Source organism: Chlorocebus sabaeus, chromosome 11, assembly GCF_047675955.1.
Source record: "Chlorocebus sabaeus isolate Y175 chromosome 11, mChlSab1.0.hap1, whole genome shotgun sequence".
Classification (NCBI taxonomy): Eukaryota; Metazoa; Chordata; class Mammalia; order Primates; family Cercopithecidae; genus Chlorocebus; species Chlorocebus sabaeus.
Genome location: NC_132914.1, coordinates 114,817,254 through 114,836,785, shown reverse-complemented (window position 1 = coordinate 114,836,785; position 19,532 = coordinate 114,817,254). Strand labels below are relative to the sequence as shown.

Genomic DNA, 19,532 nt, shown 5'->3' with positions numbered 1-19,532 from the left:
TGTTCCAAGGAAACTTGATTTACCGAAACAAGGTGAGGGCCGGGTTTGGCCATTGGTTGGCCCATAGTTCTTCTAGAACCCTGTTCTGGAAGAACCTGGCTACAGCTGCCCAGTTCAGACCACCAGGCAATCTTCCTGAGAACAAAGGGAGAACCATGCCCTACCCATAACCCAGGAATTGTTTAGTTTTACACACCGAGATGGCCTAAAAGACAGCATGGATGACCTACTCTCAGTGAACCAGTTACTGGATCACCACATCTGATTTGAGATTTCTGCTGTGTCTTGAGATATCCATACCCTTATTGCAGGTGTCGAAGACTCCTGCCTCATGTCCAGGTCTGTGCTGGTGCAGATGTGATACACAAGTCAGGGTTGCTGACAATGGAAGCTGTGTCTTCTATTTCCCTTTACACGCTGAAGTGTAAGAACACAGTGCATCATACTTAGAGAGTGTGTTTGGTTGGTGTGTGCTGAATTTTTCACCAAGTGCCGCATAACCTCTCTGAACTTCAGTTTCCCCATCTATGGAATGGGTGTCACTCGAGTACCTTCCTTGTTGGGTTGTTGTGAGGACTGCATGAGTTAATGCACATGGAGAGCTGGTACCTGGGCCATAGGAAATGCTCAGGCATGGTGCTGACGCACATGGAGTGCTGGCGATAGCAACCTGAATTGGATGGTTCTGGAAGATTCAAAGGAGCTCAGACTTGAGTTCAGTCTTTAAGGATATGTGGAGAGAAGACAGTATTGGGTCCCAGGAGAGTGAAGGCACAGAGAAGCTGAGCCAGAGCAGGTTCAAGGTGAAAGCAGACAGGGGAAACAGAGTTTGGGCCATGTGCCTTCAGGAAGTAGGAAATTTACTAGAAACAAAAGGGATTCATGCCAAGAGGGTGATGCCAATCTCTCTCACTGAGGCCATGTCCCATCCCTTGCAGACCCCTCAGCAGACCTTGTCTCATGTACCATCACCACCCTTGGGTGATATCCCTCTTTAAGAAGTGAGGAGACAGGCTCAGAAAGGAGAAGTGACTTGTCCAGGACCACACAGCTGGTACAAGGGGAGCAGGACCATCATCCAGGGCCATTTGGCATTCAGTCCCTGCTGCCCACATCATGTTGTCCATTGTCCTCACCCACGGAAAACCGGCCTTTGCACTACAGAGGTCCCTTCAGGGTTACATGGATCATTCTCTGAGGGCTGCATTACCCCCAAACAGATCCCATGACCATAGGGGAACCACATTCCTCCCAGGCCAGATCCTATGTCACGGGAGCTTGGTTTGAGAGGACAGATGCAGGTAACACCTCTTAGGTAACCCAGCAGTTCTGTTTTGTACCTGGAGGAGAACTCCTTTGCTTCTTGCAAGAAATCTGTTCTTCAGTCCAAATCTTGTGGTCAAGGTCTTGGGTCATAGTGAGGAGGAAGTCATGTAGGTCTCACGCAGAGAGCCTGGGAATCCTAACTCCTAGTACGTGAAGATGTCTGCAGTCTGAAGCTTGGCAGGGGTTGATGGGGGCAGGGGGTAGTATCCTCTTTCTGGCACCAGAGTGGGATGGAGCCTCATGTAGCTGTGAGAGCCTGGGCTCTGGATCTGGACAAATTGGGTTAGAAGCCTGGCACTCGCTGGGTGCGGTGGCTCACTCCTGTAATCCCAGCACTTTGGGAAGGTGAGTTGGGTGGATCACTTGAGGACAGGAGTTCAAGACCAGCCTGGCCGATATGGTGAAACACCACCTCTACTAAAAATACAAAAAAAAAATTAGCTGGGCTTTGGTGACATATGCCTGTAATCCCAGCTATTTGGGAGGCTGAGGCAGAAGAATGGCTTGAACCCAGGAAGCAGAGGTTGCAGTGAGCCAAGATCACACCACTGCACTCCAGCCTGGTCAACAGAGTGAGACTCTGTCTCAAAAAAAAAAAAAAAAAAAAAAAGCAGCTCAGAACTTTCTGGACTCAGTTTCTTCATCTGTAAGATGGAACTGCCTGCAAGGCTTGATGTTAATATTCACTTGTACATTCATCCAAAGTATAGTTTTGGAAGACACACTGTGTGTCAGACATTTTTCTAGGCCTTGGAGACAACATTGGTAAGCAAGATTGAGATAGAGCTCATATTTTAGTTGGCAGAGACAGCAAACAAAGAAATTCAGACACTGCTAGAATAAGAATTTCATAGAGTGGCCAGTCCTATGTGTGGTCCCTAGTAACTATCCCACAAAAAGCCGTAGGTATTTTTCTTGTTCTAGTTATGATGCCAAAGAATCCCTTGAGATGAGGGTACTGTCTGCTAGGGTTGCTATAACAAAATACCACAGATCGAGGGGCTTAAACAATGGAAATGTATTTTCTCACAGTTCTGAAGGCTGGAAGTCCAAGATCGAGGTGTTGGCAGGGTTGGTTTCTCCTGAGGCCTCTCTCTCTGTCTTGCAGATGGCCATCCTCTTGCTGTGTCCTTACATGGCGGCTCCCATACATCTCTGGTGTCTTGTCCTCTTCTTATAAAGACACCAATGATATTGGATTAGGGCTCTCCTTTATGATATCATTTACACTTAGTCACCTCTTTAAAGTCTCCATCTCTAAATACAGCCACATTCTGAAGCCCTAGGGGTTAGGACTTCAACATAGGAACTTGAGGGGGCAACAAAATCCAGCCCATAACATGCACTGATAGTGAGAACCGAGAGAATGTCTTAAGACCAAAAACTCAGTGTGGGGAGAAGAGGCACTTCGGCCAAGTATTCCTTGCACATCTTTTCTCTGGATGCCTTTGATGATGCTATTGTATGCTCCCTTCTTCAAGGAGAGCTTCTTGCTTCCCAGGCCTGGCATCATCACCTTATCCCAATGATGGACACCCTCCTCCACTTGTTCACTGTCATTCTCAGACTGTGTGTGTTTGAGAATTCAAGTCATAGCGTTTGTACACTATGACTTATTTAGCCCTTCTACTATTGATGGTCATTGAGATGTTCCCAGTGTTTGTGTGGCCCTTATGAATAATGCTGCCATGAACATTCTTACAAAGGTCTTTTTTTTTTTCAGACATGGGCACTCATTTTGGTTAGGTACATGCCTGGGAGTAAAATCGTTGGGTCAGAGCTTTTTTAGTAGATACTGCCAAGTCATTTTTCAAAAACGGTTGTACCAATTTACACTCCCACCAGGATTTTAGAAGAATTCTGGTTGCCTTATATCTTTGCCAACATTTGTAACTGTCAATCTATTTTTAGCCATTTGGGTGGGATCTATACTATAGTTTACTTAACATTTTTTTAGCCAACATCTTCTTTTCCTCCTTTGTCTTCTTGTTCTTCTTTTTCTCTTCCTTTTTCTCCTTTGTCTTCCTTTTTCTCATCCTTCTTTCTCTTCCCCCTCCCCTTCTTCTTTTTCTCCTTCTTAGTATCCTTTGCATATAGAAAATAATTACTATGAAATTATAGATTTGACGTGCAAAGTCTATTTCTTGAATTTTATTAAAATGCAAAAAGATGCATACATGTCTCCTTTAAAAGGACTGCGTGTTCCTCCACACTTGGGGAAATGCAGCTTGTGCTATTTCACTGGCTCATCCCCCCACCCTTTTCTTTTTGCCAGGGCCCTGGTTGATTAATGCCATGCTTGGGGAGTGCTCCAGCCAGAAATGAGGGCTATCGCCTGTGGCCAAGAACAGAGCAGATTCTCAATAAACATCCCTGTGGTGTTACACGTAATAGGGCTTTGCTTTTCCAAACTGCTCCCTTTCCTGGGCTCTGAGCAGCTGAGCCGAGGGCTCGTAAGCCCTGTTGCCCCAGAACATTGTGCATTCTTTGATTTTGAAAAGAGTCTTTCCTGGAGGCCTCCTCTTGGGTCATTGGATCAGCCCAAGAGCAAAGGGTTTAAAAGGGCCACTTGATAGGGACAGCTCATAGCCCTGTGTCAGACCAGTAGGGATTTTTCCTGTTTGGGGAAATGGTTACTGGATTAGCATTTTGCTGCACAGGGTGAGAGTGTGTGCTCTTGCCTGTCCTCAAAGCAGGCTTGTGAGGAGCTTGCCTGTTCCCAGCCCTGCCATTTCCTCCCAATTGGCTGGGCCAGATGCTGCAGACACAGTTAATGAGATGCTGAGGGATTTGGCCGGGTGAAGGCTTTTGAGTTCAAGGGGACACAACCGCATGCTCAAGGAAGCTGAGGCCATGTGAGCCGGCAGCTCTGTTTCAGACCCCAGCACACTTTGGGAAGAGGAAATGGTGCAAAGACTAAACATCACTTTGGGGCTTCCCTTGACAATCTCTGTGACGAAGGCTGGGAGAGGTGGGCCGGCAAAAGCGTATCGATTCAGTTTTCTGAATGTGCAACCACCTGCCAGGCCTAGGCCAAGGGTGGCCAGGGGCTGACAGAAGAAATTGTCAGAAAAAGAAATTGTGTTTCTGTCCCTGAAGAGCCCTTACTTGGGAATTAACCGGGAAGATGCTGCTAAACCAGCCCTTCTGACTTGCAAATGGAGACTGGGTCACATTCCTTTAGAATTCCCCCCAAATAGAAGGTGTCACATCGTCCTTGCTTGAGGTGGGATACATGGGCTAGGGTGAGCATCTGTAGACCCAGCTTCTGGATCCGTGCCTTATGCTGGATGGTGAGGATACAGGCCCTTTTTGTGTCATGGGCACGGGCCCTAGGGGAGACAGATAGTCCTCTGGTAACCACATAAGTAAATGCAGAATTCCAGCTGGGATGCATTCTAAGAAGGAAAGCAGGTGGTGCTGGGAGCAGGTATAACCAGGAGATCTGGCCGGTTTGGGAGTTAAGGATGGCATCTCTAAGGAAGTGGTACCTTAACGATGAGTAGGATACCACTAACAAGCAGAATGGGAAATAATGTCCCAGGCAGCAGGAACAGCATGTGCAGAGGCCCTGAGGTAGAGCATTTAGTGTGGTCAAGGACCAGAAAGATGACCAGAACAACTGTAGTCCAAGATGACACAAGAAGTTGGAGGGTAGGTGTGGAGGGTCCTAGGAAGCTTTTATAGACCATAAGAGGAGAGAACAACAGGAAACCTTTGTGGGGTTTTAAGCAAAAGAGTGACATGATACAATGTATACTTTTTAAAGCCTGCCTTTGACTGCTGAGTAGAGAATACCTTGTAAAGCATCCACAGTGGGATCCAATTACTCAACCATGAAAAGGCATGTAGTGCTGATCCATGCTAGAACATGGATAAGCCTCAAAAACATTGTACTGAGTGAGAAACCAGACACAAAAGGCCACATCTTGTAAGATTCCATTTATATGCAATATCCAGAATAGGCAAATCCATAGAGACAGAAAGGTGGTTGCAGAGGCTGTAGGAAAGGGGAAATGGGAGTGACTAATGTGTAAGGGATTTTCTTTTGAAGTTGTGAGCATTTGAAACTAGATAGAGGTTGTGATCTTCCAATATGATGAATGAACTTAATGCTACTGAGTTATTCCGTTTAAAATGGTGAATTTTACATTATGTGAATTTCACCTTAATATAACAAAAAAGCAAAAATGGAACCAAATAAAAGTGAGTCTGGGATTCCAGTGAGGAGGCAGCGGCAGCCCAGGTGAGAGGAAGTTGGTGGCTTGGACCAGAACAATGGGGCTAGAGATGGAGAATAATGAACTCGTTCAAAGACAATGTAAGATTTCTTGGGATCTTTTCAGTTTTGATACTCTATGTAACTGGGCATCAGAAAAGTGAGAGGAGGTTTCCCAGATTCCAACACTGGAAGAGTCCCTTGCTGGACTTGGGAAACACATGCATTTTCCTAAGCACAGGTGATGGCCTGGAGCTGAGTGCCTTTCCCTAACATAGATGTGCAGCCTTGGCTTAGCCCAGCCCCTCTGCACAGCTTACCTTGTCAGGGAGCCCTGACTTGCTGGCCCGTCCAGAAAGTACCATGGTACACCCAGGGCTGATATGGCCGCAGAGGATGGGGCTTCCCTTTCCAATGTTTTGTGCCACCTCCTTTTGTTGATTTTCTCTGAATTGGCCTTATTTCCAGATGAGACATCTGTGTGACAGATATCTAATATCCTACAAAGATCATGGGAAAGAATGTCCTTTTTAATTGCATCTGTGGGATACACTGCAAACGTGGGATTCACTAAATCTTAAGTACACAGTCACAGTCATTAGGAACAGTCATTTGTGTCTGTTTTTTCCCCTCTGACCATGCCTTGGTAATGAGGGTGGATGGAAAAGGTGAATCCCACGTCTTGTCCATGAAGGCTTCCTTGATGGGTAGGAAGCAATATGGGGTTTCTTTCCACCCTACTCTAATCAAATAGCCATGTATTCTCTCATTTTCTTTTACTCCCATTCCCTCTTCTGCCCTTCTTTCTTTCTATCTTTTCATCCCACCATTCTTCCCTTTTCCATCCTTCCTTCCTCTTTCCATTTGTCTATCCTGCCATCCTCCTTCCATCTGTCCATCCTTCCATTCTCCCATTCTTCTCCATTCCTTTGTCTGTTCTTCTGTCTTCTCATTCTCACTTTTATTTCATCCATTTATCCTTCCATTCTTTCATCTTCCTCCCCCATCCTCCCTCCCTTTTATCTGTGTGCCCATCCTCCCATCCTCTCTGTCCTTCATCAATTCCATCCTTCCACTTTTTCACCCTTCCTTCCTTCTTTCCATTCTTCCATTCATGCATCTTTTCGTCCATCCTTCTGTCCAACTAACCCTTATTTAGATATACCCCTTCTCCCTTCCATCTGTGGCCATGGTTGGTAAAACAGATTGACTCTGAGGTCATTGAGCTCCTGCTAAACTTGTGCTGGGTCAGACTTGGTTCTTCTTGCCAGAGAATCTGGTCTTGTCACTTGGCTCAGTGCCTCAAGGCTCCTGTCAGGATTTCGGAGATGATAGTGGTTATCCATCACCAGAGGGTTTTGCTGTGTCCTCTTCACTCACTAAGGGCCATGATAGATTGAAAGTGTGTTGGATATTGCTGGGTGCAGTGGCTCACGCCTGTAATCCCAGCACTTTGGGAGGCTGAGGCTGAGGCGGGCAGATCACAAGGTCAGGAGTTCGAGACGAGCCTGGCCAACACAGTGAAACACCATCTCTATTAAAAACACAAAAATTAGCCAGGTGTGGTAGCACATGCCTGTAGTCCCAGCTACTTGGGAGACTGAGGCAGGAGAATCCCTTGAACCCTGTAAGCAGAGGTTGTGGTGAGCCGAGATCGTACCACTGCACTCCAGCCTGGGTGACAAGAGTGAGACTCTGTCTCGGAAAAAAAAAAAAAAAAAAAAAAAAAGTTTATTGGATATTTCGGGTGAAAATTGCAACTTGGCTTCAATTTTGGCTTCTTCCAGTCTATTTCCATAGCTATACAGACATCTAATTTGATCTGGTCATCGTGACTTTAATAGCAGGTGACATCACCTGAACCCTCACTCTGTGCTGGGTCCCGTGCCAAGCTTGTTATCTCATAGAATTCTCACAATAGCCTTCTGAGATTGTGTTAGTATTGTCCCCATTGCCCAGATGAGGAAACGGAGATCACTTTCTCAAGGTCACAATCAGGACTGAAGTCCCAGTGTCTCTGACCCCAAGGCCTATGAGTTTAACCACTAAATTACACTGCATCTGTGGGACATGCTGCAAAATATTCACTAAATCTTAAGTACGCAGTCACAGTCATTAGGAACAGTCATTTGTGTCCGTGTATGGATGTTTCTTTGAATCTTCAACATTGAGCATTTGCGTGGGATGAAATGATGAAATGGAACCGCCCCCGCCCCCCCCCCCCCAGCCCCGCCTTGCTTTCCTTTCTTCTCTGACCATGGGCAAGAAAGAGTCCGCCAGTATGTGCTGCTGTAACTGGAAGCTCCTTTCTGGTCCTCGCCGTGAGCCCTGGGGGAGATAAGCAGAGTTGGCGTTCCAGGCACTAAGGAGACTTTGCAGGCATGCTTAGACTCCCTCAAGCCAGCGAGCAGCAGGCCTCCTGCACAGTGGGACTTTTCAGCTGCTTGTGTGGGATGCCCCCAGGCTTAAACCAACAGACTTTTCTAAACTCTCCATCCAGGGATTCTGAAAATCTGCAAGGAGGCTGTGCTCTGGCCACAAGAGGGCGCTCCACTCCCGGGCAGGCAGGACGGGAGTTTGGGGGAGGTGGGTAGGAGGAGCTGAAAGATTCCTTTTGGATGCAGCTTTGAACCAAGCGCTCTTAAGCACACTCCTTGGGAAGGGAAGAAATGTTTTCAAGCCCACTGAAAAGTTTCATTTCATTCAACTAGTACCAAGCTAAGGGATGAAGGATCCAACAGGGAAAACCACATGGTTCCTGACCTCAAGGAGCCTACAGTCACGTGTGGAAGGCAAAGAATTAGAAGGGAATGTGATGTGTGCCAGAGTCTTAATCCAGAACAGTCATTTAGTAAGCATTTAATGAGCGCCTACTGTGTGCCAGGCTCTGTGCTGGTTGCCAAGAATAGGAAAATGAACCATACAGAGTCATTGCCCTCAAAGACCACAGTCTACTTGGAAGACAGCAAATGTGAAAAAATGGGAAACTGTAGCCATCAATCTGTTTGTCTATCTGTCTATCATTTATCTATCTATCTATCTATCTATCTATCTATCTATCTATCTAATGATCAGTCAATCAATCAAGAGAGAGAGAACTGCAAAGGAACACCCAGCCAAGTCTAGGAGGGAAGAGGGAGTATTAGGGAACACTTCCTGGAAGAAGAACACCTGACTCATGCTGAAATGAATTAGGATATCAAGGAAGACTTCCTGGAGGAGAGGACATCAGAGCCAAGTCATAAAAGACAAATAGGGTTTAACCAGGCAAAGCAACGGAGGGTACTCCAGGTGGTGGAGACAGCATATACAAAGACTGAGAAGGCCCCAGAGCCAGACCAAGGTGTGTGTGTGGGTAGATATTGGGTACCATGTTAAGGAAATCGGGTCTTTTCCAGCATGTGATGGGAAAGCAGGTACTAAGAGAGTGAGGGGAGGTAATGATAAGTTACCTGACTCTGTGGGTTGGAGAGGGCATTATACACGTTAATATTTGAACTGGACCCTGGAGTATGTGTAGGGGTTCACCAGGTGGAGGAGGGAGAGAAATGGTAGAAACACTTTGTAAGGGGCAGCTTTGCCGTCCCATGGGGGCCACTAAACAGGGACTCTCCGGGGTCCCGCCCCGTCTCCTTCACCTATTATAGCATTTTTCTCTTTAATTACTCCAGAGCAAAAGGGCTCAGTGCTGGAGACAGGGGGGCAAAGGGAAATATCTGTATGGGGTTTCTGGGTGGTTCTGGTGAAAGGGTTCCAAGAAAAGAGGTGGATGAAGCAAAAGTGAAGATTTGGGGCTCAGTTCTTGGCCACCCCTGTGCCTCTGACCTGAGCATGTCCCAAATCAAACTTCTCAGTATAGCTGGCCTTGGGGTGGGTGATGATGTGGGGTTGGGACTGACACGCAGGGTCTGGTGTGGGTGCAGTTGAGAGCTGCACCCTGGTGCCATATACTGCCTGGTTTCAGGGCTGGGACCACCTTCACTGCATCCCTGATCTTCTCTTTGCTTTGGAGTCCTCATCGTTGGGGAGAGGATAATAACAGCATCTCCCACCTAGGGTTACTATGGCACTTAAGTGAGGTCATACATGAAAAGCAAAGCACTTGATACAGTCCCTAGAACACAGTCAGCACTCAAATCAAAGCAGCATTAACACTGGCTGTTGTTGCTGTTGTTATTATTATGATGAAACCTCCTGTTTGATAAAGTTGAAAAATTTTAAATGTCCATGTTTTATGCCTATAATTTCAGAGCTGTATTCTCTCCATTTCAGATGAAAGCTTAATCAGCACCTGGCTGGAATCCTTGTTTTTAGTGTCTCCTTTCCATCTCTCTCTCAGTATGAGAGGTCCTGTTGGAAATGGAGTAATTTCACCTCCTAATAATCTGTTGGCAAGGAAGATGCCTAGAAAAAAAGAAACAATTCTAAAAGAATCTTAAATACCCTGCTTTTTTTTTTTTTATTTCAGCAACAGACTGTGAATAATTGCTAAGCCCCTCACTTTCTTTATCATTTTTAAATTTTATTGTTATCATTATTATTATTTTAGAGACAGGGTCTCACTGTGTCACCCAGGCTGGAGCACAGTGGTACAATCATAGCTCACTACAGCCTCAAACTGCTGGCCTCAAGTGATCCTCCCACCTCAGCCTCCTGAGTAGCTGGGACTGCAGGCACATGCCTCCATATCCGGCAAATTTTTAAATTTTTTATAGAGACAGGGTCTTGCTATGTTGCCCAGGCTGGTCTCAAACTCCTGGCCTCAAGTTATTCTCCCACCTTGGCCTCCCAAAGTGCTGGGATTACTGAGATGAGACACTGCACCCAGCCGTCTTTTTTTTTTTTTAAATTTTAGCAATGTATTTTATTTACCCCAACATTTGATGCTTACAAAAGTATTGTTAGATATTGTCCATTATTATTATTATTTTTCATTCTAAGCCTATTTCAGTCAAGCCTTGCCACAAATTCAAGTGCTAACGTGGACGAGTAGCTCTGTTATTGGACAGGGTAGCTCTATACTAAGAAATGGCCAGCATGTGACAGATCCATTCTTGAGGGCATAGTTATTCTCAGCCTTCGGTATACGTTGCACTTATTTTTGATAGTATCAGATTGTGTCATAAGCTTAACTGTGGTGGATACTAGCACTCATAACACATTTCTATTAATTGCTTAAATATCACGCCATTACCTGTTTCAGTGAGTTACCTATGCATTACCTTTATGATTCTGTGTAAGGGAGAGCCCCTGGCTTTATTGCACAATTGTTGCCATGAATGCACCACGTTGTAGGCAGAAGGCAGATGCTCACCCACTGGTGGGGTGAGACCAATGCCCATGTGTAGGATTGAGATCAGACATCACCTCTCTCTCTTCTCTTGAATGAATCTATAACCGGCCATAGATCAAAGGCTGTGAGCTGAGGGGTCCCTGGAAGAGCTCCTCTTTACCTTCCTTCCTTTTACCATTTAGAGATCATTCAACAAATATTTAAGTTCCTTCTCTATGTGACTCGCTTTGCTGGGCACAGAGTGTACAAAGAATACCGTTCAATCTCTTGGGTCTTAAAGAGTCCCCAAGAGAAGAACCACACTTTCCAGAAGCTTCTGCTTGGTTTTAGCTGCAGATTCTTTCTTCTGAAGGAACTATCAGACAGATGTCCATAATATAATAATAATAATTCACATTTCTACTTTGTATTGAGTCACTTATGGGCATTTTTAAATTCACTCCACAATTCTCCAAAGGAGGACTCTTTTGTAGGCAAGAGAACTGAGGCTTGAGAAGTTTAATGGACTCACCCGGGGTTGATGAGACTAGTTATTTGAATCTGGGGAGTGTGACCCCAGAATAGTGTAATTTCTACAGGCTGCACCTGCTCTCCTCCAGCAATGCTGCTATGGTGGGCACAACGATGAAGGGTGGGGGCACCCAGGGTTCCTTGTCTATATCACTCTTCTGATCTCTGGCAGCTGCCTGTGAGGCACCCCATCAGATCCAGCCTATGATCTGGGGGAGCACCCTCCTCCTGAACTCCTAAGGTGGGCACCGTCTGAGACTCTTGGCAGGCACTGGACCAAGAGCCAGACAGAGCCGTGGGTGGGCTGAGAAGAAGGAGCCCAGCACTAGAAGTTCTGAGCAAGAGGAAGCATTTCCAGAAGAGGCACTGGGATCCTACTGAAGGCTTAGTCTACTTAGATCTCTTGAAAGTCGTCAGGCTTAACATCTACAGAAATGCACTGATTATTATTCCCTGGAGGAAGGGCAGTGGATTTGGGGATGAAACATGTAGATGGTGAATGCCACCTTGACACAGATCTGGACTCACTTGAGGACAGCCTGGGATTTGCTGTTTTTGTCAAATGGCCAAAGGGCAGCTTGGCCACAGGTTGGGGGCTTGGAGCTCTGGGGACTTGAGATGTTTAGGCAAAAGTTGTGGGATTGGAGTTGGAAGCTGAACTTGACCCTGGCTCTGTAGAGCTTCTCTAGGGAGCTGGGCGAAAAAGAATGGCTGAAGTGTTTGCTTATGCTCCATGGCAGAATGAGCTTCTCAGAGGGACCTAGGGGTGAGAGGGCAAACCCTTGTTGCCCAGCCCTGTGTCTCTACCTAAAAGCCTGTGGCTCTTCTAATTTCTCCCTGTGGGTTTTGGATCCCTCATGGGAAACACAAGTCTGGGCCTCCCTGCTGTAACTTTGTGCACCTATGGATATATTTCCTTTTCCTCTTTTTCTGTCTCCCTTTCAGAGCCAAGAAGAAGAGCAAACCCTTGAACCTCAAGATCCACAGCAGCGTAGGCAGCTGCGAGAACATCCCCTCTCAGCAGCGCTCCCCGCTGCTGTCCGAGCGCTCCCTCCGCTCCTTCTTTGTGGGACACGCACCTTTCCTGCCTTCCACCCCTCCTGTGCACACCGAGGCCAACTTCTCTGCAAGTAAGTCACCCGCCGGGCTGCACTGGGGACGCCGGCCGCACCACCTCCTTCTCCCTGGCACCTGCTGTCCTCTGCGCCAGGTGCAAACTCTCTTTTCTTTATCTCGAGGGCTTGTAAAATGCTCATGATAGAGCTTCACCCATGCTCTGCCCATGGCTCCCCCCTCCAACATCTGCCTATGCCACTCACATCCATTTGGATGGTTTTGGAGGGGGGCATCATTGACGCTGGGGAGGTTGACTGGGTGTTGTCATTGGTCCCTGGTTCCCGTTCTTTCCCCTGCAGGTGTGAAGGAAAGATAGAGGAAAGCAAGCGAGCATTCAGGGAAGCACCCGCCCCCTCTCTCCCTCCTCCCCGCTGTCTCTCATCTGCCTGATTACAGGACTTTTCTTGGCCGCTGTGGCTAAGGCATCTATGATTCAGTTTTGTATTTTTTTCCCCACTCAGGTCAACATATATAACCTTTCCATTTCAAAGATGTATTTGGGTTCAAATGGGGTTGAGCATGGCCTGGGGTGGTTTACTCTCTGCTCTTATGAATTTCTGCTGGAGACAGGGTGGTTATTACTTGGAGCAGAAATGGAACTTTTTGGTGATGGAGGGCTGAGGTTTCAGAAGGTGTTTAATCTTCTCTACCCAGAGGCCCGATTTGCCGAACAGGCACAGACATGGTCAGAGGGGCACCCCCCTGAATAAAGCCCAGCCAGTCCTCCAGCCAAGACAACAACTTTTATTGATTGATTGCTCAAGAAAAGGAAGGGCTCTGAGAATGTAGAAGACATAACCCTTGGCCCTTAATTCAGCCACAGGCTGTGCACGTTGTGCTGCTGCTCTGAGAAATGATGAGACATGTTCATTGAGCACTGATACATGCTAATCACTCACAGGCAGGGCCCCATTTAGTTCTTGCAACAATCCCTCGTGCAGATGGATTATTCCCATTGTACAGAAGGGGAAACTGAGGCCCAGGGACGTCAAAGAACTTGCTCAACGTCACACAGGTGTTGAGTATTTGAGCTGGGATTTGAATTCGGTTATTTCTAACACATCACGCATCATTTGATAACCATGACGGCTCAAATAGGCAGCAGAATGCCTTTCTCTACATGTGGGATTTTCTTCATTACTTTCACATAAGGGTTCCTACATGTTGAGAATTTGACAAGATCTATTAATTCTTGCCTGGAAAAAAAGGCACATGTAATATCCAACATCCAGCTAGATGGTTAGGCTCGGGCCTGGGTGGTGAGCTTGGTTTATAGCCCACGGGTGTATATGGCGCATCCATGGTAGGAGTCAGCTGAGGGTGTAGACTGATAAACCATGTGGACATCATATAGGGGTCAATCCAGAGACTGCCTTGTCTCAGTGCCCAGGTTAGGCAGGCTCCAAATCGAGCAAACTAAAATAGCACCCATGACTCACAGGTCCACACCAGAAAGCCAATTTATTAATTTGTCCAGAGAAATCACTGCCAGAGAGAGCACCCTTCATGAAGGTGGGCCTGCGTGGTAGTCAAAGAGAGTGGCTGCATGAGCGTGGATGAAGAAAAGCATGATAGTGACATGTCCAGTGTGTAGCAACAGCCAGATGAGGCAGATGTCACGACCAGGAACAGATGCCTGGGTTTGAACCCCAGTTATTCTACTTTTAAGCAATTGTGCGTGACCTCAAGTGAGTTCAAAGCCTCTGAACCTGTTTCCTCATCTGTAAAATGGGGACAATAAGAGGTTCACCTTGTAGATAGTTGTGAGGATTAGATAAGCTCATGCATGCCAAGCCTTCTGCATAGTTCCTGGCACACAGTAGGTTCATAATAAATGGTGGCTTTTATGATGATGTTTTATTCTTGAAGCACTTACAGCCTGTGGTCTGATGGTTAATTTGGGGCTTCTGTGGCTAAATGCCTTGCAGTTTACTCCCCCTCCCCACTTACCCAAGGCCCAGTTTCCCCAGGGGTATGCACTCCCTGAGGGCCCATTTCAGTGACTCTGAGGTCTACCCACTGAGTTTTCCTAGGCAAATCTTTTGATGCACTTAGAATGCTGGTTCTGGGGACTCTGGGTGGGGCTTGGGGTTGGGAGAACACAGCTACCGGGTGCCAATGGGTAAGTGCTTGGCATTTGCCTTGGCATGACTCTGGGTGGCTGCCTCTAGCAGCCATCTGTCCTTGGTCATCGCCATCCTATGAGTAAATGTCAGCAGGGCCCCCTCCAGGGGTTTGACCACTGCTCTGCATTTTAGTTTTGGCCAGAGTAAAAACATCTCCCTCCTGCTTTGAAAAAACAAAAACAAACAAACAAAAACAAACCCCAAAAAAACCACCATGGATTTGAACATTTGAGCCCCGGTCCCTACCAAAGAGTTTTTGAGGATTCATTGTGGCTTCTAACTTTTTGTTCCTGCCCTGGTCTCCACCTAAGAGAAAAAGCTTTTCTGCTTGCCTGTGGACAGGAGCAAAGTCCTTAATTAAAAGGCAGCTCCTAGCAGTAAGAGGCACCAGGAGCACAACTGCACCTTGGACAGTCTTGGTTCTTGCGTGCAAAGAAGTTTCTCTCTGATCTCCCAGAAAGAAGGAAGATAGCATTTGAGTCTCAGTGGAAGAATGAGTGTGTAACCCAACTATTAGCTGAAACCCCAGGGACCAGTTCCCTATCTGTTGATTCTAACAAGTAACAGAAACAGAGGCAGCCTGGTGTGGTGCGGCAGGTTCCAGTCTGGGAAATGAGATGCTCTCTGTTGGAATTTCAGTGTTGCTGCCCGTTGCATGTGTGGCCTCTGTCTCTGCCTGGTGTGTCAGCTGCACTATTTCAGTTAAGACTCGCCCCAGTCTGTGAGGCAGGTGGTAGAATTCCCATGTTACAGATCAAGAAACTGAGGCTCAGAATGGTGCATGAACTTGTCCGTGGGGTCCCTTCTGAATCCACATGCAATCTAGCCTGCATTGTATCACTTCAATGCAGCAAGTTCCTTTCTCTGTCTGGGTCTCAGTTTCCCCAGGGGTATGCACTCCCTGAGGGTCCATTTCAGTGACTCTGAGGTCTACCCACTGAGTTTTCCTAGGCAAATCTTTTGATGCACTTAGAATGCTGGTTCTGGGGACTCTGGGTGGGGCTTGGGGTTGGGAGAACACAGCTACTGGCTCCTCCTTGTTTGTAAGCGTTCCCATTTCCCCGCCACTGTGAATTTCAGAAGAGAACTCCCTGCTTTTGGGCCCTGGTGGCAGCCTTCCTCCTGCTGACCCAGCCAAGGGGGCCCCTGGGGCTGCATCCATGCCCGGCTCAGTCTGTCTGCCTGTTTGTCACTGTCGGCTCTGGCTCTGGTCTGCACTGTGAAGGGCGGTGACACGCCATCTTGTTCCCCCATGATGGTAATGCCTGGGGACAGCATTAGGCAGATCTGGCTGTAGTGTGGCCGAGCCTCACAACCTCAGGGTGCCCAGCCACCTTGAGTGGGGCATGAGAAGGACTTCACCTTCTTGGGGCTTACCCTAGTCCCCTGGCCTGGGAGTGGCAAGTGGGCAAAGGGAGGGAGGGGAATGGCAGGAGCCTTCACTGATGGAGGAATCTGTCTCCAAGGTTCACCAGCCCTTGGGGTTCACAGCCTCACTCAGGTAGGGCTAGTATAAAAGACATCAGATGCTTCTGTTCACCATGGGAGATGTTGACTCAAATGAACCTGCTTCCCAGAGAAATAGAGATCAGTGGACTTTTCTCTCCACCCTTGCTGTATTTACACTGTGTTGCGTTTGGGTGGGCCACCATGCTCTGGTGGTTTGGTTAGGTGCTCTTCACCAATGGATCATCTTTACTCCACCAGTCTGCAAGCTTGTGAGCTCCTTATTTTCTATCTCTGATCCCAGCTGGTGAAGGTCAGGCTGTCTTAAATCCCCTAAAGAAAGCCGACTTCAGAATGAAAGAGTGCCACCTAGATGGAAGAAATAATTGTCATCATTCATTACTGGCCGATAGAAGTGACTTCGGGTTTAAAGCAATTAACTGGATGCTGTTAAGTCACTGGACAAATCAACCTCTTGAGTCTATTTTCTACCCAGCAACGATGCAGTGAGGATACACTGAGAAATGCATGTAAATTCCCTAGCATGGAGATTGGTACTTACAGCACTGAGTCTCAATAAAGGGTGGCTTTGGGAGCTATTGCCATATGTTACATGATGAAGTGGCTTGCAACAATGATGAAAACCATGGTCACAATAGCAATCGGCATGTATTGTGTTGACAATGTTCCAGGCATTGCACAAAGCAGTTTACTTTTATTATTTCATTTAAGCTCCACCGTCCTCTATAAGGTAGGTACTACTATTATCCCCATTTTACAGATGAAGAAACTGGGGCTGAGAGAGTTTAAGCAGTTGGCCCAAGGTCACAAGGTCAGGAAAGAGGTGAAGTTTGCCATCGTTTTGAATCTTCCACTCTGCAATGCTAGGTTGTGAAACTGCAATGTCATCTTCATTAAAACTTGCTTGCTCATCAGGTAGGGAACTGAGCATGCTCAAGTTTTCTCTCCGATGCCCTTGCATCACTGGGGGAGCGTGTTGTGGGTGACAGCCTTGCTCAAAGGATGCCTCTTTGTCAGTGTGCTGTGCTCACTTAGGAAGCAGCACCTGCATTGACTGGCCTTTTGCTGCTCCACCTGACTCTGTTGTGATTATTCTAGGGATCTGTTGTCCCAGGTTGTAGCCATCCCCGTAGGGGCCAGGCAGTTGCAGAGCCAAAATTACAAGCTGCAGGAAGCTCCTGCGACTCATCCATCCTGGACATCTCTGGTAGATGATGAAGAATGACATAGTAATTTTGCCACCTGCAGTTTTCTGGGTGTTTCTTTATTGGCTGCCCATGACTCACTAAGAATGCTGGTTTTGGAAACTCTGGGTGGGGCTTGGGGTTGGGAGAACACAGCTACCAGGTGCAGCAGCTTCAGGGCAGCAGCTACCAAGGAGAACAAGTGACTGATGGGTTCCAGAACTTCCCCATCTTGGTCTTAATGACACCAGCTGGAGTACCCACTAGCCCTGGGTCTTATGAAATATTGTCCTTCATGAGGTGTCTTGAAAGATGGCAGCCCCTCAGCTCATCCCTACTCTAAGCAACTCCTGCTCTTTGTCCTGGGGACAAGCTAAGAGAGAGCTGACCCTCATTTGATAGCCTGGCCTTGTGTGTACCTTGAGGCTGAGTCAGAAGCCTGGTTTGTCGAGGAAGGCAGCAGGTAGCAATAAAGACTGATGGAGCAGAACTGCCTGCTCCCAGGAAAGCCACTGGAAGGGTTATAAAGAGACTCAGGATGGGGGTGATTATATAATGGGGTTTAATGAGGCTTAAGGCCAAGGTTCATTACCCCCAGAAGAGAGGGAAGAGAGGCTCATGTCTTGACAGAAGTTTGCTGACTGAACCACAATCTTGTCTCAGAATTGGAAGATATTTTGAGCAGTTTGGGTTTGACCGGACTCAGTGGTGCCAATTCCAAGGGGAAAGTAGATATCCTATTGGAGTTACCCAAAGGGCTTTGCTCCCCAAAAATGAGCTGGGGTAGGTGCTGGCATCTCCTCTTCCCCTGAGGACTCAGCAGACACAGGAGGTACCACGTTGCCTGGCATCTTTTAGAAACTCAGGTCCCAGCAGTTTTTTAATGGGTACTGACCACCTGCTACATGCCAGGTGGATGTAGATGATTTGCAGGCATTAAAATATATAAACCTGGAAATAAACAAAACGCTACAGAACAGTTCCTAATGAAAAGCACTGATCTCTTGCACTATCCCTCCCCAATCCTGCTTCCCAGAAGCAGCCAGCTTAACTCTTTCTGCCTAGTGATTTTGGTGGTCACGACCACAATTTAAACCAGGTTCTACCAGGGGTTCTCAAAATGTGTTTCAGACCACCATCACTAACAGCAGCAGCATCCCGAAGCTTATTAGAAATGCAAATTCTTGCTCTTCCCCTCCAGCCCTATTGAATCAGAAGTTCTGGGGAGAGGTCCAGTAATCTGAGCTTTCACTCCAGGGAGTTCTATAGGCTGGCATTTCAGAATCCCTGGGTTATGTGACAGGTTTTTTTTTAAAGCTTTCATTTTGAAGTAATTTCAAATTTACAGAAAAGTTGCAAGAACAACACAGGGAAGTTCGAGGCCCCTCTTTACTTAGATTCACTGGTTTTTAGCATTTTCCTACATTTGCTTTTTTCTCTCCTTCTGTCTTTCTCTTTCTCTAATTTTTGTGAACCATTTAGGACTAGGCTGCATACTCTCTTACATAACCCCGTAGGTTACCACTTTCAGGAAACTTGACATTGAATCAGTACTTTCATCTCGCCAGATTCCAATTTCATCTATCGCCCCAATAGTATCCTTTAGAGCAATTTTTTTTTTTCTGGTACAGGATCGAATCTGGGGTCACATATTGTGTTTAGCAGTTATGCAAGCTAGAACAGTTTCTCAGCCTTCTTTGTTGTTGTGTATGACTTTGGCCTCTTTGAAGAGGAGGGGTCAGTTACTTTATAGAACATCTCTCAATTCGGGTCTGCCCGATATTTCCTTCTGGCTGGACTCAGGCTAGATGTCCTTGGCAGGATGCCTACATAAGTGGCATTGAACCTTTCTTAGTATATCATGTCTTTATAGAGAACTCCACTCTGTAGGATCAGGAGACTTAAGGTCCTTCTGTGCCCTGCACACTTGCCCCATGGATTTCCAGGAAGCCAGGAGCCCAGCCCTCAGCCTTCCTCGTGCTTCTCTGTGATGGGATGGGAGTTATTCCAGATGTAAATTTCTCTCAATGTGCCAGAAACTGACACAGAAGATAAAGCCTGGATGGAAGCAATGGGCCTTAAGGGACTGCACGTGTGTCAAATTGTCATGATTCCGTTGCAGATGTATCTATTAAATGTCTTTATGTTTCAAAGGAGTTTTCAACCTCTTGTGTGTTCATTTCTACCCGTTTAATGAGGTAGATTTGGCCTTGTCATGGGTTGAATTGTGGCCTCAAAAAGATGTGCCCAAATCCTACCCCATATATCTGTGAATGTGCCCTTATTTGGAA

General features: G+C 46.8%; 1 protein-coding gene across 1 annotated transcript in view; it reads left to right on the top strand.

The window, feature by feature from the left end:
- The window catches only part of KSR2 (kinase suppressor of ras 2), a 515,890-nt gene that overhangs the window by 288,618 nt on the left and 207,740 nt on the right, over positions 1–19,532 (top strand). The window contains exon 5 of the mRNA XM_008004868.3: positions 12,294–12,478. Coding sequence (XP_008003059.1) covers positions 12,294–12,478 — 185 coding nt within the window. The remainder of the gene's footprint in view (positions 1–12,293; positions 12,479–19,532) is intronic.